Source organism: Pecten maximus, chromosome 4 (genome assembly GCF_902652985.1).
Source record: "Pecten maximus chromosome 4, xPecMax1.1, whole genome shotgun sequence".
Lineage (NCBI taxonomy): Eukaryota > Metazoa > Mollusca > Bivalvia > Pectinida > Pectinidae > Pecten > Pecten maximus.
This window is the reverse complement of record NC_047018.1, coordinates 40,792,493-40,817,675: the sequence shown is the minus strand read 5'-3', so window position 1 is coordinate 40,817,675 and position 25,183 is coordinate 40,792,493. Positions and strand designations below refer to the sequence as shown.

Here is a 25,183-nt window from a genome sequence, read left to right as displayed (position 1 = left end):
TGCACCAATACTTTTGAAGTTGGACAGTCAAATGAGAAACACTTATCACAATTAAAGCCTTTTAGATATGCTATTAAAACTACTCTTATAACAGATATATATTCAAAGCATTTCTGGAGACAAACTCAGAAATCAAGGACAAAATTTGGAAGATCAACATAGTCTAAATATAGTAAAAAAGATCATGTGTTTGAAAATTATTTTATCTGCAGAAATATCACGACAGAGTCAGACAGTCTGAGCGTTTACTAGCAACAAAGCCATCAGAGTCCATTATCTTCTGTTTTTACTTATATTCTACATGAATTTTTAAGTTCTTCTCAGAATGATCAATGGCACCAAATACAGCTTAACGACTTCTGATACTGGTACTGCATCTTTCAATGTGGCACTGAGAATTTCCTTACTTTTGAAGTTGCATTATAAAAGTTGTCAGAATTATGCCTCACAGCTGATTTTAAAAGTGCATTTTTTTCTCTTTTCATTTAGATCGCTGCATCATTCAAGGGCAATAAGTAATTATAAGTTTTTTAAAGAGAATGTTAGCAAAATAAAAATAACCAAATGGATATTGAAGAATTTTTGACAGCAGTTTGATTGCATTTTGAATTTTTAACCTTCAAAGCTGTCCAAAATGAAATGAAAGCAGAATAAAAAATGATTTCTTGCAAATATTAACTTTTTTTATTAGAACCAGGCATTGAAGCTATGCACAGAATATTATATGCATTTAGAAGATTATTTGAACCATATGTTTGTTCATCAAAATCTGTGATAAAGTACATTAAATTATCATACCTTAGTCTACATAATTCTAGGCTCCAAAGAAGTCAAAAACATCTCAGCATGTACCTTTTGGTTTCAATATCCAACTGATTTTCTTTTGTTTACAATGTAAATTAATACTTATACAATACAGACATAAACATTACTCAGATTAAAAAAAAGTTGTTCAGATATATTTATGTTTAGGTTGTCCAGTGATGTAGCCACCAACTACTACATGGAGACCCAGACTGAAACGAACCTAGCTGATCACAGGGGCAATTAAAGAAACAGTAAAATCTATCTCTTTCATATGTTTATAGATCCAGTGAATAAAATTTTTGATATAGGTTTTCTAATTTTCTTTGAAAGGTCTTAAAAGATATGATAGTCATGTTAAAAATATATGTCCTTTTTCAAGGAATTGGCTCTCAAGTTGATTAAATGAATAAACACCTCCTTTTTTCACTCTAATAATTGTTATTTAAGGAGGCGATGAATTTTTTCTGCCGACTCATTATCATTGTACTGGTATAATTACCAAACGATTCTCAATATACGAAGATTGCATATCTCGGATAATATTCAAGGTAAAGGAAACTTTCATACATTTTTCTCATATATTATACACTATTAAGTTATATAAATTAAAACAGACAATGGTTTTGTGAGAATATATCTTAAATCCTATGCATATGATGGTATTTCTAAAATAACCTTTCTACCTTAACATCCGTATATAGGTAATGTACAAGTGTAATTCACAAATTATGTATTTAATTAATTAACAATAAATATGGCAATCAAACTATGTCTGGTAATAAGCCCATCCACATGATGTTAATGTATTATCCTATAATAGACCAATCTTCCTATATTTTTGTCATATTGTCAATCTGTAGGTATTTTAGAGGAAAGAATAAAGTTAAATTTGAAAAACCACTAAGATAATTTTCCAGCAATATGAATATGACCTAGGTATAGTAAATAATGATCTCCATGGAAATGAAAACTTATATTGTAATTTCAGAACAGCAAACTCATGGAGAAGCAGATCCAACTTACATGCTGCAGTGACTCGTTCGGACATCATGGTACCGGTTTTCAATTGAAGATACTAAAATTGTCTCCAACTAGTTAAAATTTGACATTGACATATATGTTTCGATCTTCATTTAGAACTGTCTATAAAGACATTTCCCAGGTCTTTACATCATTAACACAGAACTGGACTGGTAGAACAAATTCTTCTGCTTCCTTCAACGGTCACATCTGCTCCAGTCTGAACAGATTTGAAATCACTTCTTAGTTGTTTTTCCACAGTTTCACATGATGTCTCTGTTTTGAACAGACAAATTTTTTCCTGAGACGCTCAGTTTTTCACAGAATTATTCTTTGAAATATTGTCTGAGCACCTGACATTTTCAAAAGGTACTTGTGCCTTCTTAAATATGAAAAAGTTGCACACACAATGCTCATCAATCTATATGGCATAATATACATGTCTGGATTAATAAAACCTGCGTAAAGATCCACATCTCTATAGCTGATCCATTACATTGAAATAGCGAATCAACTGTTGTGATTCTAACAAGGTGACATTTCCTTACAGTATAAACGTAAGACACGACACAAAATCTGGATCATCTCCCGCAGGTTTTGCCTTATGTAACAGAGGTCAAAGGTGAACTCAGTACAGACTTGGTCTGAACACCCTTCCGACAAACAGATGGAGATTGATGTTTTATTCAGCGAATGACATATATGGAAGATACAATTGGTAGTATCTTCTCATGCATTTTGTATGAGTATGAGGGTGAATGTGTGTCTTTTTGTAATGAAAAGAAATAGCATACCGACTGCCCAAGAAGCATTTATCATTCTCTTAAGTGGTACTTACTGTCCAGTTCTTGAAATATTCAATAAAAAATATATCTATTGAAGTCAAAACACTTTCAATGCAGGATGAATTTTTTCGATTTGTATAAGATGTTGATGATTTCAAACAGGAAAAATAATTTACGGAGGCGCAATGTATCCCACAGGTCACCTCCTTGTAAATGCCCTCTCGTAATTGACAACCATAGAGTATTGTTTTATATAGATATTGCCCAGACAGAATACGACCTTGACCTTTTCCCACATACCAAAGTCTGTTTTAAGCGCGCTTTGATTTCTTGATCCTTGACAACACAATGAACATTGTCCTCACACAGACATGACAAAATTCAATATAAGCAATGTCCCCAAGACCTTTGTATCTGTCTACATAGAAATATCTCCTGTTTTAGTGCTATAGTTAGCATGATTAATGGCCGATCAATCTAGAGGAGTAGGCTTCTGTGTGTAGCCATCAGAGCTACAGGAAGCTCACCTGGGACCTCTGTGCTACACCAAGACAGCATGACTTACTACACTAGACAGATAATAAACACATATTTCTGTAGAAATGTCTTCAACACAGACTGTTGTCTATGGAATGACTATCATCAGGCTGTCAAAATCATAATTAACCTTTAAGTATTCTAAAATCCTACACATATTAGCAATCAATATCCCAATAGCAGATGACCTTTACTGTTTTGCATCTTATTTATCATTGATGACTAGCTCAATCCTCAATATTCAAACAAATTCCAATATTCCAAATGACCGCACTTCACATTGTCCAAATTCCTGATGTCCTCTAGCATATTTTGTACCAGTAAAAAAGAAACCACAATCCGCAATATTCCCACAAATTCCAATATTCGAAATGGCCACAATTTTCATTGTCTAAATCCCATATGACCGCTAACATGACGTTTCATACGGTATGTTGTGTATTTCTCAATGACAATATTTTTTAATACTCCATGTATGGTCTTTGTCTTCTTGGTCATAAATACCGAATGTCCACTTAAATATTTCACATGAACACTAGCTATCTGAAAGTTCTTATTACGTCAGATGGATAAATTCGATACATCCAAATTTTTTCTTCATTTTCGTTCATTCTTCTTTTTTTGCAGCAACATTCATTAGTCTAAACAAGTCAGACCTCCATGAGAATCTTGGAAATGATTTGATACAAAAGAAAAAATTGAGCAGTTTTTGAAGCACAGTGATATTTCTGTACATTTCAGAGGCAGCGTTCACTGTTTTCACACGGTTTGCATACAGAACTTTGAATGCATGGCTAGCCAAGAAATCACAAAGGTGATGTCTAGAGAAAGACCCGCCATCAAGCAATCCATAACTATCAACTCAACTCTAAAAAAGACGATCATTAATGGGATCAGAACTCGAGGAACTCTTTTCTCATTCATTATTTAGTAACCTGTTCCGACCTTAAGCTAAGAAAAGTGGCCTTTCCTTGCAAAATATCAGACATTGGAAGTGAACCTAAAATTAACCTGGGCATTAGAAAATGAATGTGTTTTATCCGATTCTAAATCAACCTATACTGGCCGTTAATTCTGTGTCTAATGAGTAGCAAAGAGCAATTGTGACATTGACAAAAATGTAATGGAAATGATGCTATCAAGCTGTCACTGAACTACAAAAAATTTATGAACGCAGGATTGCAATGAATGTAACTCAATGATGTGATAATAGTACTTGTTCTCTAAACAGTATGTAGATTAATACCGTATTTATCCGGCTATAAGCCCATGCCTGGTGATAAGCTGGCCATATGTCTATTGCTATTTAGTAAAACTGCAAACAAATGCTATTCAATTATCTAGAAATATATGCCAATGCCTGGTAATAAGCCCGCCGATGTCTATTATTGTTCAGGAAAACTGTGGACAAATGCTATTTATTGATAGGCCTGCCCATGTCTACAGCTGTTCAGTAAAATTGCAAACAAATGTTTTAAACGCTCCAGAAAAGCTTATGTGTTGGTCTTCTAGGATTATTATAGTTATTACAGATTATGTGACTGACATGTTTCCATTGCAGCAATTTTTATGATAAATCAAACTTTATTTATTTTAAAACAATTATTAAACATTACATCTTACATTTCATGTTTTCCTGAACTGGAAACATCCAGGGATTCTCATTGTGGGAGGAAACAGGTGTATACCAAAAGGAAATCCCTGTGATTATAGCCATGCATGTCTTTGATATTTGGCAGGTATTAAATAGGTGCATGGTGTTTAAAATGTGTTGCTACTACTGAAGACATTTACAGACAGGAATTGCACCTCCCCTTCCAGATTTGGACATTTCTTTCTGACTCCACCTGTTTGGGATTTCCTGCGTCACCCCCACGCTAGGTATCAACACTTTAGGCCCTTAGCAACACTGACGAGTCATAGATGGTTGAAACAGCAGTTATATTCATTTTTGCTCTACTGTATCTAACTCTAAAATTATATTGAACAGTGATATTATCATAAGTGTCTTTTGGACAACTCTTTGATTCTTTTTCCAAGAAGTTAAAAAATTATTCAAAATTTATCTGATAATACATCTGTAAATACAAGCCTGCTGGGTATTGCTAAAGCAATACATGTCCCCTACTGGCCCCAGCTAAAAATAGTAACGATGACCTTGACCTTGACTCAAAATCCCTGAAACTCAAACTTGATATGTAGCTTACTGATACTGAAGTTACATACTAACTTTCATCATACCTTGAAGCCTGGCTGAAAAAGGTGTGGAAAAAATTATTTATTGATTGATGAAATTTCCATAAAATTCAATAAGCCCACCTGGATCTATCTCTTTGTCGGATAAACACATTTATTATTTAAATAGAAAACTCAAAGCAAAATCTGAGAATTTGAAGTGTTAATATCTCATATCCTGTTTCAAGGTAAAGCAGTTGACACTTAGAAACTTTAACTCTCTTGAAAACATTTTTTTCCCTGTCATTTAAAATGTCACCCATGCAAGATGTTAAAACCAGGTAGAAACTATCATAATCAATGCATTGTCAAATTGTGCTCTTTTTGGTTGGAGAAAATGACAAAAGTTATATAAACAGGCACAAAAATTAAAGGGAAACAGTTCATACAAATAATTTTCCCTAAAAATTCAACTTTTTTTTAAACGTCTTTGATGCTTTTTAAATTTGATTTTTTTTTCCCGATAGTTTTTAACCTTTTTATAGTTTTCACCTCTTTAAAGCTTTCACCTTTTCATACTTTTTCCCCATATTTATAGTGTTTTTTTTACTGTTTTATAGCTTTTCAACTATCACTAGACATCTCTACACCTATATGATCACTAAGCATCAAAGTGAACACTCTTGTTGATGTCTATGGGAGCATATTGTTTACAATTCAAAACAACCAATCAGATCGATAACACGAAGACGATAGGTGAAGCCTCGATCGTCTTAATCATGCAATCACGGCACGATACAGCTCAATACCTGGTAATATTTCAGAAAACAAGAAACAGCACTTCGTCAATTCTGATTTTCATCATTAGCCTGTTGTAGTGATTGCGTTCAGCACGGCTCAGATTGTGCTATATATATACACTCTAGCATGTAATCAATATTGATTATCCAAGGCTTCATGAGTTGTAACGACCCAGGAACTGCAATCATGAAAATATACCTAATCATGTATCTATAAATTGATAGCCTAATCTTAACAGGTGAACCTCATTAGCCAAGTGCTTTTTACTTTTTAAATCAATATATTTCTGAGATTACTGTAACATCACTTTTCAGGTTGATTGATTCGTAAATATTGATTAGTATGCGAAAGGAAAACAAAGTCATTCAAGATGGAGTTGACTAATGGTTTGAATATCAAATTATCTACAACTTACATGAATAATATGTCTTTTATAGGTTTAATGTACCATAAATACAAAGTTTTTTATGAAGAGGCACAGCGGTCTAGTGGTAGGAGTTTCCCGACTGAAGGGTCGCTGGATCAAGTATATCTATATTCCCTGTGTGTGTATATCTATATATCCTGTGTGTATATCTATATACCCTGTGACAGTATATCTATATACCCTGTGTGTATATATCTATATACCCTGTGTGAGTATATCTATATACCCTGTGTGAGTATATCCATATACCCTGTGAGAGTATATCCATATACCCTGTGTGAGTATATCTATATACCCTGTGACAGTATATCTATATACCCTGTGACAGTATATCTATATACCCTGTGACAGTATATCTATATACCCTGTGTGAGTATATCTATATACCCTGTGACAGTATATCTATATACCCTGTGTGAGTATATCTATATACCCAGTGCGAGTATATCTATATACCCTGTGTGTGTATATCTATATACCCTGTTAGAGTATATCTATATACCCTGTGAGAGTATATCTATATGCCCTGTGAGAGTATATCTATATACCCTGTGAGAGTATATCTATATACCCTGTGACAGTATATCTATATACCCTGTGACAGTATATCTATATACCCTGTGTGAGTATATCTATATACCCTGTGAGAGTATATCTATATACCCTGTGAGAGTATATCTATATACCCTGTGTGAGTATATCTATATACCCTGTGAGAGTATATCTATATACCCTGTGACAGTATATCTATATACCCTGTGACAGTATATCTATATACCCTGTGTGTGTATATCTATATACCCTGTGAGAGTATATCTATATACCCTGTGAGAGTATATCTATATACCCTACCCTGTGAGTATATCTATATACCTTGTGAGAGTATATCTATATACCCTGTGTGAGTATATCTATATACCCTGTGAGAGTATATCTATATACCCTGTGTGAGTTTATCTATATACCCTGTGACAGTATATCTATATACCCTCTGTGAGTATATCTATATACCCTATGAGAGTATACCTATATACCCTGTGAGAGTATATCTATATAACCTGTGAGAGTATATCTATATACCCTGTGTGAGAATATCTATATACCCTGTGCGAGTATATCTATATACCCTGTGAGAGTATATCTATATACCCTGTGAGAGTATATCTATATACCATGTGACAGTATATCTATATACCCTGTGTGAGTATATCTATATACCCAGTGCGAGTATATCTATATACCCAGTGTGTGTATATCTATATACCCTGTGACAGTATATCTATATACCCTGTGACAGTATATCTATATACCCTACCCTGTGAGTATATCTATATACCTTGTGAGAGTATATCTATATACCCTGTGTGAGTACATTTATATCTATATACCCTGTGAGAGTATATCTATATACCCTGTGTGAGTTTATCTATATACCCTGTGACAGTATATCTATATACCCTGTGTGAGTATATCTATATACCCTATGAGAGTATACCTATATACCCTGTGACAGTATATCTATATACCCTGTGACAGTATATCTATATACCCTGTGTGAGTATATCTATATACCCTGTGTGTGTATATCTATATACCCTGTGAGGGTATATCTATATACCCTGTGAGGGTATATCTATATAACCTGTGAGAGTATATCTATATACCCTGTGTGTGTATATCTATATACCCTGTGTGAGTATATCTATATATCCTGTGACAGTATATCTATATACCCTGTGAGAGTATATCTATATACCCTGTGTGAGTATATCTATATATCCTGTGACAGTATATCTATATACCCTGTGAGAGTATATCTATATACCCTGTGAGAGTATATCTATATACCATGTGACAGTATATCTATATACCCTGTGTGAGTATATCTATATACCCTGTGTGAGTATATCTATATACCCTGTGAGAGTATATCTATATACCCTGTGAGAGTATATCTATATACCATGTGACAGTATATCTATATACCCTGTGACAGTATATCTATATACCCAGTGCGAGTATATCTATATACCCAGTGCGAGTATATCTATATACCATGTGACAGTATATCTATATACCCTGTGTGAGTATATCTATATACCCTGTGTGTGTATATCTATATACCCTGTGACAGTATATCATATATACCCTGTGAGAGTATATCTATATACCATGTGAAAGTATATCTATATACCCTGTGAGAGTATATCTATATACCCTGTGAGAGTATATCTATATACCCTGTGAGAGTATATCTATATACCCTGTGACAGTATATCTATATAACCTGTGTGAGTATAACTATATACCCTGTGTGAGTATATCTATATACCCTGTGAGAGTATATTTATATACCCTGTGTAAGTATATCTATATACCCTGTGTGAGTATATCTATATACCCTGTGACAGTATATCTATATACCCTGTGACAGTATATCTATATACCCTGTGACAGTATATCTATATACCCTGTGTGAGTATATCTATATACCCTGTGACAGTATATCTATATACCCTGTGTGAGCATATCTATATACCCTGTGACAGTATATCTATATACCCTGTGACGGTATATCTATATACCCTGTGTGTGTATATCTATATACCCTGTGTGAGTATATCTATATACCCTGTGTGAGTATATCTATATACCCTGTGAGAGTATATCTATATACCCTGTGTGAGTATATCTATATACCCTGTGACAGTATATCTATATACCCTGTGTGTGTATATCTATATACCCTGTGACAGTATATCTATATACCCTGTGACAGTATATCTATATACCCTGTGACAGTATATCTATATACCCTGTGTGTGTATATCTATATACCCTGTGACAGTATATCTATATACCCAGTGCGAGTATATATCTATATACCCTGTGTGAGTATATCCCAGGTCAGTATAATTAATTGACCCGTATCAGTACATTATCAACCCTTGAGACACTGTGAGTATACCCCAGGTCAGCATAATTAATTGACCCGTATCAGTACATTATTAACCCTTGAGACACCCACCTCTCAGTGTACAGGCCTGGTTTGAGTGAAGTTTAGATGGAGTATCTCCTAGAGTCTGCATGCTGTACTCCTCCCTCCCGACATGTAATACACTGCACTGATGGCTATATCCATATAAAGCAACACCAATGTTGTATGTCTATAAACCGCAGTACGGAACTTTCATAACAAACATTTGTTCAATATACACAAGTCCAGTTACAGGATGGCCCATCTGCCAGCATAATAATGATTTTGAAACCTACACTGCTGACAACATCAATATGTTTCAAATTAGGCCTGCTCATGATTATGAGAATGGTGCCGAAGCTGCCAATATAATTGGCACTTGTTTCATATTTAAGGTCATAGGTCAAGAGCTAAGGTCATAAAGTTGTGTGTATATATGTTAGTAAATATAACAAGGTCTTATAACTTGTGTATTCTGGAAAGTTGTACTTGTATTCTAAGCAGATCTACATTATAGTCTAGATGTGTTAGCATTTTAATTAAATTGTAAATTTAACCCTTACATTGTGGTATCAAATCATTTTATAATTGATAGATGTTATAACAGATAACAGCTACATAAATTTAATCAATATTTAATATGAAACAGCTCTGACTCAGAATTGATTTTGTGTAAAACAACCAGGCTTATGAGCCTTAACGGTCATCTGAGTTTTGATGTGAAGTAATTTGCCTACTACTTGCAATATAAATTATTGATTATACTTTATCATTACCCTTATGAACATAATGATGCAAGCCACAAAATTTGATCCCTAATTGTAGCTCCCTTTAGGGTCCAAGAGAGGCAATATTTGATCCTTAATTGCAGCTTCCTTTAGGGTCCAAGAGAGGAAATATTTGATCCCTAATTGCAGCTTCCTTTAGGGTCCAAGAGAGGAAATATTTGATCCCTAATTGCAGCTTCCTTTAGGGTCAAAGAGAGGAAATATTTTATCCCTAATTGCAGCTCCTTTTAGGGTCCAAGAGAGGTAATATAAATAACTTATATAGCAGACCATTTATACTACTATTTTCAGAACAATGATTTGTACAGTAAGGTGGAGGATGGGGTGGAGGTCGGGTTTGGTGATGGGTGTTTGGGGGATGGGTGTTTGGGGATGGGTGTTTGGGGGATGGTGTTTGGGAATGGGTGTTTGGGGATGGGTGTTTGGGGGTGGATGTTTGGGTATGGGTGTTGGGGATGGGTGTTTGCGGGATGGGTTTGGGGATGGGTGTTTGGGGGATGGGTGTTTGGGGACGGGTGTTTGGGGACGGGTGTTTGGGGGAGGGGTGTTTGGGGACGGGTGTTTGGGGGATGGGTGTTTGGGGAGGGGTGTTTGGGAGACAGGTGTTTGGGGGATGGGTGTTTGGGGATGGGTGTTTGGGATGACAGGGGGTTTGGGGAGATGGGTGTTGGGGATGGTGGTTTGGGGATGGGTGGTTGGGGGATGGGTGTTTGGGGATGGGTGTTTGGGGGATGGGTGTTTGGGGGATGGGTGTTTGGGGGATGGGTGTTTGGGGATGGGTGTTTGGGGATGGGTGTTTGGGGGATGGGTGTGTGGGATGGGTGTTGGGGATGGGTGTTTGGGGATGGGTGTTTGGGGGATGGGGTTTGGGGATGGGTGTTTTGGGGATGGGTGTTTGGGGGATGGGTGTTTGGGGGATGGGTGTTTGGGGATGGGTGTTTGGGGGATGGGTGTTTGGGGATGGGTGTTTGGGGGATGGGTTTTTGGGGATGGGTGTTTGGGGGATGGGTGTTTGGGGGATGGGTGTTTGGGGGATGGTGTTTTGGGGATGGGTGTTTGGGGGATGGGTGTTTGGGGATGGGTGTCTGGGAGATGGGGGCCTTTAATTTTCTTTCCATCCCTCCTGTATGTCTGTACATTTGTATGTACCTTACACCAAGCTTTGTCAGCACTCTAACAGCTTCATTCCTTGAGGAATTCTGATCAAACTTCACACAGTTACAAAGAACTATGATATCTAATGACTGATGTCACTAGAGTGCTGACAAGGATCTTCTAAACAGTGACCTTGACCTTGACCCAACAACCTTGAAACTCAAAGTTGTACAAGGTATTCTGGTGCTTTATCATTATGTGAAGTTTGATCAAAATTCCCCAAGGAATGAAGCCGCTAGAGGGCTGACAAATTTTGGTGTTATGTATGAACAAAATGGACAGGGAGGCAAATAATCATGTCGCATAAATATTTTTTATCTGTTTCTAATTTAATGCTGTTCTGTGTCATGAATCCACAATGTGTCATGAATCCAAAAAGAAACACATTTATCTTGCTTGTCCAGTTTTGGGAAGGGTAAATATGACTAATCTTGGTTTGGCATGAGAAGGCTGGAAATATCAGTCTTGGGTCAGTGTCCTCTGGCCTCTTGAGGTTTCAGATATCTTTATTAAACAGGAACCTCTCTAGTACTTGTATCAATAAGACATTTGTGACAATCCTCAAAAACACATACATGCATTATTGACAATTGAACATAAAGATAATGTTTTCCTCTAAATGCTTTTCAGGAGATATGAAACTTATCTATTGAGCATTTAGGTAAATTTGATATATATAAATTACTTCAAAAATTTGCCAAAGCCTTGAAAACTCTTGCACAAAGCATGATCAGCTTCAAACCAAGTAAATGAAACAATTCCAAATTAAAACTACATACATATAAGGTGATTACTATTTCAAAGAAAAACAAATAGTACATGTAAACGAAAATGGTGAACATTTTCAGATTTTTCTCTGCAGTAGCATCTTGAAATGTCCCATTATATACTACTCCATCTTCAAGCATTGCTGCAAACATTATTAGTTGTATTACAAGGGCAACCAGTGGCCGACTGTCACATTCTAGGAAAGCTAAATTAAGAAATTGCTTACTGGATATACTTAATCTGATATAAATCACTTTTTCAAAAAGCCTTTTTTTTTTTTTTTAATTTTCTTCTCAAAAAGATTCCTTTAAAAAACAATTACTGAAAATTAACATTTTTTCCCTTGTCATCACTATCCTTTATCTAAATGTGATGAGCTAGAAAGAATTAAAAGAATTTTCAAACAATTGCGTGTGAAAGGGCTTACAATTTTCATGCTTCCAAGACTCTGCTATTAAGTTGTCTTACATACAAACCTTTGAGAGTGGGTACCATTGTATCCATAGCAACAGTGTATCGGTGATGGCTACCTCTCCATGGCGATGGTGCCGCACGTATCTCTCATAGCAACCAATCTCTCCGAAACATCACTCTCTGGAGTGTTACAATATTGTCAAGTATCCGTGGAACGCTGAATTTGTAACAAGGACAATGTTTCATGCAGAAAGCATATCAGATCATTCAGCTATGGCTCGTTGACATCCTCTTTGACCCATGACTTATGATGGGAAAACGCAAAGAGAAAGTCTACGGTTGAGCACTCGCATACAACGCCCTACTATCACTATAGATATCTGCCATAGTGGTTTCCTTGGAACAATTGACAGGTATCTCCAATGATTTGTATCTCCAATGATTTGTGACTTCCCTATAGGGAACACTAAATTAACTGAAAGGGTTTGAAGCCCTACCTATACACTTTCCTCTGACAAATATTACATTTGTTCTGATAATGATGAATGACAGGTGTCACTGTTCCAATACAGTTTCAATATCAGGTAATATTTCTGTGACACAATTCCTATGAAAGAGGTGAAATGTCGCTGTGAAATTTTCAAGAGACATTGGAGCAGACGGCGTGTCACACACAGCCTAGCTTCTATCATCAACAGTGTAGTTCTGTCAGACGGCCGACCAGCCACCAGGGAGTAATGCATTGCAAATAAACTTCAATCATCTCCTTTTAAATGGGAATTTCAAACAAGATGCCAGCTACACTGGTTATTTAGATTTACCAGAGCATTATTCCAACCAGTATTAATGAGTTTGCTAAATACAATATGGACAGTAGTAATTTAAGATTTGAATGAACTTAAAAAAATATTAGGATTTATATGTATGTAAATGAATGTTGAATAAATACCTCTTATATAAATAGGATTGATAAAACCCACTGACAGTCGGGCTAGAGAAGTATAGAAAAACTGATCTGAAAACCCTTATCCCTTGTTCAAGATCTTTCAAGGAACAAATTCTCTTTAATACTCCTGAGAAAAAGCTGAAAATATCACTTTCAGGGAGTCTCGCTAAGGAAGCCATTTTCGTTCATCAAATAAATCAAACAAGGTAACTCCATCTCAAACTGACAAAAACATGATTTCCTTTGAGTCAGGGCAATCAGATTGTGGATGTATTCTTTACAGAACTGGACTGGGTCGATCCACTGTGAATGACCAGTATAGCTACATCTCTCTGTTACAGAATCGAATCCAGAGGTCCCCGACTTTTGATTTCCAGACTGACTATGGCGCATTTTCCAACTTCAATTACATTTATGTCCCGACAAATTACACCCATGAAAATGGTATGGTGTCTCATGTACCAACAAGTTCAAAAATTGTATTGATTATTGAAGGATTTTTAAGCTGTGGTCATTATGATGGATAATTGTTGATCAGGTCGTTTAAAAGTTTCTTGAATTCATCATCACAGTTTTTTTGATGTGTTAATTGACCTAGCTTCAATGCCAGTCTGATTGTTGAATATACTACCAATTAGTGAAATGTTTTTAGTAACTTAAGATTCTGCCACCTCAAAATCTAATATCCTAACAACAGGAACATTGAGTTGGAATCCATCATCAAAAAATCATCTAAAAACAGTATACTTTCTTCTGTAATTAGAAAAAAAGGAGATAAATTGATATCAGTATGATTAATGGTCACTTAAGTTAATTGCACATCAACAACAAGACTGCAAGGATGACTCTGGACGCATAGAACATCGGTCACTTAACAAATAGGCCACTGACCGGCTCTGGTCATCCCTTTGGTCACTCAGACGATGAATTATCACTAACATTCGTATCTTTCCCTTTTCCATAAAAAGTAGTAGTTGATTTAGCTGTCACTCAGTGAGACGGATCAGCCAAGACATTTAGACCATCTTGGCAAACTGATACGCACAGAAACATAATTCAATAGATCCTGGTGTACACTAAAACCTTTGTCTACGATGATAAACTTGACCAAACTGACCGATAGACAGGCACACACATTACTGAAAATTAATTCATGGTGAAGAAAAAGCAATCAGTCGTGGCGTTGGAAAGGTTATCCATTAATATAGACAGTGCCCGCCACTATAGCAATTTTGCAGCCATGTCCAAATTCGATGAAAACCAGTCCGTTCAACTACAAACAATGTGCTCGGTATTCTGTAATTCTTGAAACCTGGATATCGGGGATGAACAACCTTTCATCCAGAAGAGACAGTTCATGGCATTCCACCAAGATTTGCCAAGCTTGAATTATACGCTGGAATATATCAAACAGTAATTTGATAACATATATATATATGACCAAAACAGGGATTAATGCCTTTCTACCAGGATCTCTTGTTAACAAAGTTCATCCTTAGAGACAGGTCATGGTATTCCACCAAGATTTACTAAGCTTGAATTATATGCTGAAATAATTAATTTTCCATTATTTGAACGCAGAACGTGGCTTTCTGATTGGTTGAGTTTTTTTTTCATACCTCTATGAAAAAAAATCTAAAAATGGCGCGAAAATGTGACACCATAATACGGCCACTGACGTTGCATATTGATTTGTGAAAAAGAATTCATTATAAGATCAGTTAAATTGTACATGAAACATGTTTTGATTTTGAAAATCAATTTCAACAATTGATTATTAGCGTTGAGGTCAATTATTTTTTAGTTTCATACATGTAGGGCAGATTCATACAAAAATGTTTTCATACCCCAATGAAACTAAAAACAATTGACATCAATGCTTAAATATATCAAACAGTAATTTGATAACCTATATTTCTACCACAATACGCTGTGTTATTCCAACCTTAGGCCATAGGTTAAATGTGCTGACTGTTGGATATATGTCTTATATTCCACTAGTGGAATATAACTTTCCGGTCATTTGATTGGTCAAGAATGCGAACTTTGACCCAAACTGTAATTGTTATAAACGTCATTAATAATTGAGTGACTTCACATCACCGGGTCCCGCGAAATTAGACTTGGACAGGTTCTCCGTTGATTCAAGCCGATATATATCATTGTGGTAAGAAACAGGTCACACAACTCGTGATTTTCCTATATGGAATTTATTTCACACTCGATCATAAATTATTTTTTAAAAGTTACAAAAGACACTCAATTAACCTCGTGTCTTTTGTAACTTTAGAAAAATAACTTACTGAGTGAAATAAATTCCAAATCCAACAACTCATTGTGTAACCTCTATAAACGACCAAAACAAGGATTAATACCTTTCTACCAGGATCTCAATCTTGTCAACAAAACTGCTACCAGCTTTTTTAGGGAATTACACCAATATTTAAGGTATACTACATATAAATGAAAGCTTGAAAGTCCAAATGGACACATTTTAGACAAAACTTCAAAGAACTTGTGGAAATCAGTTTAAAAAGTACCTTGACTGAGAGGCACAATTAAGATAAATTTTGATTCAATATTCGAGGACAATTTTGGAATGGTTCCCATAAGCATGATTTCAGTGACACTCAGATTAAGATCTCCGACAAAAAAACTAACAATAAGGTTTTAAATGATGCTGGTTGATGAAGACTATGGGAATGTTTTATGGCATACATCATGATTCTTGAAACTTAATTTCTCAATTAAAACTATACATTAACTATACATAACTGTATAATCCATATTCTCAGTTAAAAAGAGGCCCACGGGCCTGAACGGTCACCTGACTCTAAAGACACTTCTACCATAATACATATTCAGTAGCAAGTGAAGTGGTACCGTTGGCCATGGCGACCATCTTGGATATCTGACCTGAGTCCGAAATAACAACATTTGGTCAGGACCATCTCAGTATCATTGTTATAGTAATAAGGCAAGTCTGAATTGAATCCGACTAGTGAAACAATGAGAAGTTTAGAAAAGGTGTTGTTTAGGAAAACCATGATTGTGCAATCATGTTACAAAATGGTTGCCATGTCAATGTTTTTACAGGGCCGAAAAATAACGGCACTTTCTTGACCTCCCTTCCTTAATTAATATTCCTACAAATTTTCAGCTCAATGGCATATCAGTGAAACTCTTGGTCAGATTATCTAAAATCTATATATATCACTCTTTCTCCAATTATTCCCCTTTAAAACCTAAATTAAATTTCAAAATTTCCGCATTTAAACTATATACAATGTAACTTTATTCTCTTCATTCTCTGTTCAAACTTTATTTACAAATTCTCCATGTTCCCTGTTTAAACCGATACACCATATTTGATCTATTTACGTACTGTGCAAGTTTCCAGACAGGTGATTTATGTTTGGCTGAAATAATAGTGTGCTGCCATAAAAGGAGATTTCCAGATTTGTATCAGTGCAGACGTACCAAAAAACTGTGTCTGGAATATATCTGGAAAAGCCAGAAGATTATAATTGAATCAAACAGTCCACCATATGGGTCCATCAATTTGAACGAAGAACAGTGCATGGTCAAGTCTGGGTTGACTAATAAGATCTTTATTTGAATTTTCTGATCTGAAATGTGTCGGCAGGGACACCCCAGATCTAAATCAAACTGCTGGTCGCTTGATTTGTTAGTCCCAAGGTTGCAGTTTCTCAAACACTTTAGTGTTTCCTAGTTTCACAATTTTACATCAGAAATGCTTTCTTGTGGATTTCTTCTCTCAAAACCAAAAATAACCCTATTCTAGTTCAGTAAAAATAACCGGTGAGATAAAATAGAGTCGGGCACTGCATCTCGCAACCTCAATCATTGAATGATCTGGATAAGAATTCTGTATCTCTTACCAATTGTTGAAGCATTGTTCATTATTGTTGCAACTAACACTCTCTAAATGAAAAGAATGAAAATATTGGACCGTTTCTTATGAACGGTTGAATCAGAAAAAATGATAAGAGTTTATTCTGTAATAGGTTGAATCTGGGAAGGGTTGAATCCGAAAAATGAATGTGATGTGTTGAATCTGATAATGATTTAATTTTATAATAGTTGAATCTGGGAGGGGTTGAATCCAATGTGAATGTGACATGTTGAATATGAAAATGATTGAATCTGATAATGAATCAGAGACGAGTTGAATTTGAGAAGGGCTGAATTGGATAAACCAGCTTATATTTCAATATGCTTCCACTGTTTTTGCCCTCAATGTTGCAAGGGCTTCTTTATGTTATTTTAAAGCTATTAAATTCTCAAGAAATATGTGTCCGGAAATGATACATTATCACTCAATGAAATCAGGAGCTGCGGTGGCCGAGTGGTAAAGGTGTCCTGACACTTTATCACTAGCCCTCCACCTCTGGGTTACGAGTTCGAAACCCACGTGGGGCAGTTGCCTGTGGTACTGGCCATAGGTCGGAGGTTTTTCCCCCGGGCACTCCAGCTTTCCTCCACCTCCAAAACCTGGCATGTCCTTAAATGACCCTGGCTGTTAATAGGACGTTAACCAAAATAGACCAAACATAGGCAAACTGGTAGTAGTGCACAAATATTTTAGCACAAAACATCACATCGGATCAACTGTATATGTTTGTTTGTTTGCTGGATTTATTATCGCCTTATAAACAGCCAGGTTCATTTTGAAGTTGGGTCTGGTTGTAGTAGTTGGTGACCACCTCAATGAACAACATACAGGAGGCCCTTCGTAAGCCATCCAGAGCAATTAGGGTAAAGTGTCTTGACCAAGTATGCAACCACAAGAGCACAGAACGGCCTTTTCTCAGCTTCCAGAGAAACACAAACCAACACGGGTATAAAACTTTGAACCACACACTTCATACCTTCACCTGAGGTTATGTAGCTGGTGCTCTAACCGACTGAACTATTGCGGCCCCCAACAACTGTATTTAGTGTAATTAAAAAATTTTCCAGCCATTTTCCCTTCATCCCTGAGTATGTCCTTTCATCCTCCAGTAAAACATCGTCAAGGACACAGTCCATACAACAAAACAGAGAAGTCAATCATGCTGGTCAGACATTGAGTAAGTTCATGCTAGGAGCAGAAGTAATAACAAGCAAGCAAATCTTCCGTGGAATTATCAAAGTCAGAGCATCTCTGACGCTGTCTCTGTCTTCCCGAGTTTGATTTGATTAACATCAGTTCAGGACAGTTAATTAATCAGTTTGATTAATTATCTGTGTCTGTGCCCTAGAACCTTGCTCTGGACTTTGTATGCACTACTTATGTCAAATTGTGATGAAGAATTGATTCGTTTATGGCCGAATGACAAATGAAATTATTATGATGATGAATTGTTTCGATAATGATTTGATGAACACGGTTTGGTGCGTGTTTGATCAGGATGCTAAATTATATCTAGGTGTTATATCTAACACATGTATGGAAATCTAGATATGGAAGATATGGGTAAATACACAGAGAGATCATTGCATTCCTTTTCAAATTTAAGGTCAAGGTCATGTAATCAAATAGAATCGATAACCTTTATCATTATTATGTTATAAGCTATGAATGATAACATAAAGCTTCTTGGTGATTCAGTGGAATATGTTTCAATAATTTAAGAAAATTAACTGATGCACAATGACTTTACAAGAGGGTCAAGGTCATTTCTTTGAGCAAACAGGATATCGGTCATCCTTCTAGACCTTTATGAACTTTGGAAGTTTTTTTAAAGAAACATATAATTACCTAACTATATAGATATAAACAGTGATATTGAGAAACCTGCCTTTAATGGAATAATTAAGTTGTAAGCATCTAATTCAATATGGAACCAAGATGGCCAATATTAAAACTAGAAAATGTCTTTAAGACATAAATGCCCCCAATGCCACTTGACATCCCGAACAGTTTGTTGAGGATTGCGCCAGCAATTCCCTTAGTTTAGCTAGTTATACATTGCATTGGGACGGGGGGACGGGACAGGACAGGGGGACGGGAAGGGGGGACGGGACGGGGGGACGGGACGGGACGGGACGGGACGGGACGGGACGGGACGGACATGGCTAACACCATATGCCCCCACATTTCATGGCAAGGCATAAAAAGCCATCCAGTAACACAAAAGTACACCAATACTTAAATTCTGCTAATCAAGCACACCCATATCATTCTGAAATCGTCTTCATGATCATAGTTATAGATTTATACAATAGAAAATGATTTTCTGTTTTCAACATTCTACTGGCCAGAGGCGAGGTAAAACTTAAACTTGTGTTGAAAATGCTTTTCAGCAATTTGTAAAAGTACATCTACTTGAGCTCAATTAACTGACTTGCTGAGTTATTTAATTATCTAATTAAAATAGGCATACTATATGTACCATGAATTCAATCAATCGAAAAGGCATCATTTCTATCAAAGACAGCCTTTACTGCAAGCGAAATCCAGAAAACTCAGTTACACCATAGATTGATCTGATTGTAACTCCACTGGCAGTTTCTTTGATTCTGATCCAAACCTCATCTCCAGTATTTAAGTAGACTACCACAAGTCCTCTGCCAGCTCCGGTATATTCTGAATTATTTCCTGCTAATAATGAACCTATTGCGGTACCATTACGGACAATTTCGGAGTACAAATATTTGGAGTATACAAGAACTGACCATGAAAAAACATAGAGTCCATCTTGATGACAGGTGAAAGTTCCGGTGTTTGCACTGTAGGAGCCACCTATGTTAGTGATAACCTTGTCGAAGTGCAATTCCGCTAGATTTCCAAGATTAACATAATCGTGTGAAAGTATAGCATGAAACGCGATGCTTTCAGAAACAGCTGGTAAGACACGTTTATAAGTTTTTTCTTCATGTGAATCAGCAACCTGGTGTTTGTCAGCCTGATGTTGGTTCTTCAGATAAGCAATCTGGTTCAAGTCAACATGCTGTTGTTTTTCATGAACAGAAAACTGATTCTGGTTGGCTTGCTGTTGTTTTGAATCTTCCACAATCTGCTGTTGGTCAACTTGCTGTTGTTTTTGGAGTTTCACAAGCTGTTGTTGGTCAACTTGCTGTTGTTTTTGGAGCTCCACAATCTGTTGTTGGTCAACATCTTGTTGTTTCTGGAATTCCACAATCTGTTGTTGGTCAACATCCTGTTGTTTCAAATCTTCCACTAGCTGTTGTTTCTGGAGTTCTGTAGTCTGCACTTGGTCAGCTTGCTGTTGTTTCTGGAGTTCTGTAGTCTGCACTTGGTCAGATTGCTGTTGTTTCTGGAGTTCTGCAATCTGGCATTGATCAACTTGCTGTTGTTTCCAGAGTTCTGCAATCTTGTGATGATCAACGTGCTGTTGTTTCTGGAGTTCTGTAATCTGCTCTTGGTCAGCTTGCTGTTGTTTCTGGAGTTCTGCAATCTGGCGATGATCAACTTGCTGTTGTTTCTGGAGTTCTGCAATCTCGCGATGATCAACTTGCTGTTGTTTCTGGAGTTCTGCAATCTCGCGATGATCAATATGCTGTTGTTTCTGGAGTTCTGCAATCTGGCGATGATCAACTTGCTGTTGTTCTTGGAGATCTGCAATTTGGTGCTGATCAACTAGCTGTTGTTTTGATAGTTTAACAATCTGCTCTTGGGCAACTTTCTGTTGTTTCTGTAGTTCTGCAATCAGTTTTTTAAGAGTAGCAAATAGAAGTTGGTCTTTATGAGATTGGCTTAACAATAGCTTCAGGATTTTAGCCATTTGTGATGCATCTTCTTTCAACTGATGTTCAAATTTTGGAAGATGTGTTAAATCCCCTAAGTTCTCACTAGGTACAAAGATGTCATGGTTGTGAATAATTTGCCCCAATGCAATAGAAACCAGAGAACAAGCCAAAACTGTAGCCAAAAACCTGACCATATCGCTACTGACCATCAAGTAGAACAGCCAAATATAAAATGTTAGATCATCAAAACAAATGTATATTTAAACAGAAGCTATTGTGTAACATATCTCAAAATGATAAGACATTCATTTGAACAGAAAGTTTTCAGATAAGAAATTACATAGCCCACTGTACGTTCACTGTTCCTAGGCTAGCTTAAACATTTAAAGTCCTTATCAATTGTTTTCACTTACTGACCTCTGTCAGTCAATCGATCTGGAGCATCTAAAAGTGTCTAAAATTATATATATTTAGATATGACATATGTTAAACTTGAAACAGCAGCAGATTAGATGCCTACAGGCAGATATCCGTAGCAAAAATTAACAAAGGGCAATAACTATGTAAATATTGATTGAGATATGATGACACTATCCTATATCAAAATATTCAAATATAAGACATGGCATGTAGTTTGTGATTAAGTTTAGAAGATATGAGGTTGAGAAAAAGTGATACATTGAAATGAAACAGGGCTCAAAGTGGCGTCTATTTTAGTGGCCATGGCACCTTAAATTCACCATTGGTGACCAGTTATTGACCTATAAGGTGCCTGCATGGCCACTGAAAAAAATTGTGTAAATTTGCAATTAGGTTAATCTTTCAAAAGTTTTAGTCAATACTAAAATGAACTAAAGAATTAAAGATTTTTTTTAATGTAAGACAACTAGGTGCGGCAACTAACTTTTCTGATTGGTGCCGAGATCTTATGACTTGGTAGCCAAATAGGCCACCTGGTAATGATATCCACTTTGAGCCCTGTGAAAGGGTGATAACTCTTTACAGTGTTTAATGGGGATGAGAGAAAATTCTATCACACACATGGAGTAGAAAATGCAGCTGGCATTATGGCAAACTAAATTATAGTGAATCGTGGATGTGATGTCATTGCATTTTTTCATCACATGATAAAATATTGTCTGAGTGGGGAATTCCCCAGCCTCTTTTAACATTACGGTTTTTACAGACAAATAAGACAGATGTTTTTTTCTGATTGGAATAAGTTTATTTGTAGTATGTGACAAAAATAATCAAACATCGGTCTGTTCTGTGGACACGGATATGCCAGATTGGCTGGCCTGAGTATGATCAGCAAGCCTTACGATGACCAGCTATACTCTTACATGAGATTTGAGATACATATATCCCTGTCTATGGAACAGACCCACATAAGATATACTCCATTAGTCCTCTTCTTCAGCATCAATGGGGAACTAAAACCACTCCCTTATCCACTACATACATACGTGACAAGAGACGCAAAACATTATTACCAGTTTTATAGACCAGAGCCTTGTCTGACAGTTATCATAATTACTATTATGTCCATCGCAAAAGAACAAATAAGAACAATAAATCTCTGCATCATGACCCAGACGAATTTCACTTCTGGAACGCCTAATGGCCAAAATCTAGGTCTGGTAGTGACCGATTTTGACCCTTTTCGGTCAAGCCAGTGTAGGTATAGGTATACGTATATATATATAAGATGGTCATTTATCATTCCTAAACCAATTACCTTATGTCTGGTAGACCAAAGAATTATGACCTGATGTTTAACGAGGTTTTAACGACTGGTCAAGATATTGTTGTCTAAAGGACCAAGAAAGAAAACATATTTTATTGTCGTATATATATATGTCAGAAATGTTCCGGTTGAAGATGAAGCCAGCAGAAAGGCATGAAGATTCATTTACAAAGGTCGTACAACCAGTTTTTCATTTGATCACTGATTATGTATATAATATTTTCATGATGTTTGTCATGCATTGCTGAGTTGCACCATGGGATTATTTTTTCAGGATGATGTTATTCTTGGGAGACATCTAGAAAATTCTACTACAAGCTTGTTTATGATATCACAATACCTACAAGGTAAGAAAATGTAGATAGAAAAATTTTGAAATTCAAAAATAGCATAAAAATGTTTTTTTTCGCAAATATCACAAAATTTCTTGATTACCATGAATTTGTTTACAAATGTAATTACAAAAATTTTTGATAATCACAGATTTGTTTTTGATTGATATCAAATTGATGAAACCCTTCACATTTTATTTTATTTAAGCTTATTAGCCGAATAAAGAGTTTGAAGACAATAATAAATCTTATATGAAATGAAATTCATTCATGTAAAATACCTTAAAAAATGAAAAATATTTGTCATTTTTTCAGTTGCTGCCAACTCATTATTATCGTATGGACACTTAACATACCTACCGATTCTCAACATGCAAGTGCATTATAATGAGTAATTCAAGGCAAAAGAAACTTTCCTACATTTTTCATTTATAGTTATATAAATTAAAACGGACGATGACTTTGTGAGGATAGATCTAAGATCCTACTAAAGTAAGCATATATTACACTGATAATAATTACCTTTTTTCAACCTAAAAAAATCGCATTTCTCCTGGATTTCAAGAAAGTTTCATTTCTTATGACACATTATACAGCTATATAATTAAACAAAGTTTCTTTGAGGATATACGTTTGATCCTAAGCATTAACCCTTTGTATGACATTCCTGCAATGATCAGCGGAAAATCGAGTCAATATAATGCGTGATTGGTTCACTATATAAGATACACTGTACCTAAATCACGCTACCATACAACCAACTCACACACATTTCTCGTGATGATCTAACAACAGAGCGGCTTTCAATTATATTTCCACACTTTCGACTCGGAGATCAACTGTGTTATGCTCTGTCTGTCATTTATGTATTGTAGTAGGTACTAAAACACGTAAAAATCCATTACTTTTCTATCAGTTCTGTATTTGTAAGACTTACATCTAACACCCAGGAGACATATCTCCATCACTTTGAAAATTAATTCTGTCAGGTATATGATATACCCTTCTCACCTACTAAATCTTTATCGTCAAGGCTCTGCTTTAGAAAACTTTATCATATATCTTAGACAGCATATAAACAACCTGATCTAGAAAAAATTGGGGGGGGGGGGGGGGGGGGGGGGGAGTGGAGGGGGGTAAAAATTGTAAAGGGGCTTCAAACCAATGACTATCAGTTCCTTGTTCCCCTGCGTTATAGCATCCATATTCTTGGACATTGCCCTGATGAGATCTAATTTGTTTGGTGGTAAAAATCTTTAAAGATATTTGTAATTGAACTTAGGTGAAGCAATTCTTGCTGCCAATTATTGTACCTCTTTCTCATAAAAAAGTGTAATTAAAAAAAAAAAATACATCCTAGAAAAGTAAGATGTAGATTATGTAATGTCAACATCGTCTCCTGCTGTCTTTATAGTACATACAACAAGGTATCCCAGATAATACTTATCCTCTCACAAGACTGATTCAAAATTCTATTTATAGTAACAATGACCTCATTTTTGACCCAAGGACTAAGGTTGGTACACAAACTCATACAAGATGTGACAGTTGAACATTTAGCCTCTAGAAGGTTCCTAAGAATTGAATAAAAAGTGAAGTCAGTATAGAGCTAGGACATCAAATTCTATTTATAGTAACAATTACCTTATTTTTTACCCATTGTTTGTTTTTGTTTAAAGTCCTAATAACAACCAGGGTCATTTAAGGATGTGCCAGGTTTTGGAGGTGGAGGAAAGCCAGAGTACCTGGAGAAAAACCACTGGCCTAGGGTCAGTACCTGGCAACTGC

General features: G+C 36.0%; 1 protein-coding gene across 7 annotated transcripts in view; it reads right to left on the bottom strand.

Annotated features, from left to right (window-relative positions):
- Positions 1 to 25,183, bottom strand: part of LOC117326091 (trafficking protein particle complex subunit 13-like) — a 151,421-nt gene that overhangs the window by 32,203 nt on the left and 94,035 nt on the right. For 2 of the 7 annotated variants that reach the window (XM_033882702.1, XM_033882701.1), the window contains exon 1: positions 9,581 to 9,783. The exons of 3 other annotated variants lie outside the window; for them this stretch is intronic. In XM_033882702.1, the coding sequence (XP_033738593.1) occupies positions 9,581 to 9,641 (61 nt within the window). In that variant the 5' untranslated portion in view covers positions 9,642 to 9,783. Of the gene's footprint in view, positions 1 to 1,830; positions 1,954 to 9,580; positions 9,784 to 25,183 lie in introns of those variants that run through there. 2 more of the 7 variants (XM_033882704.1, XM_033882706.1) reach the window with 2 other exon arrangements.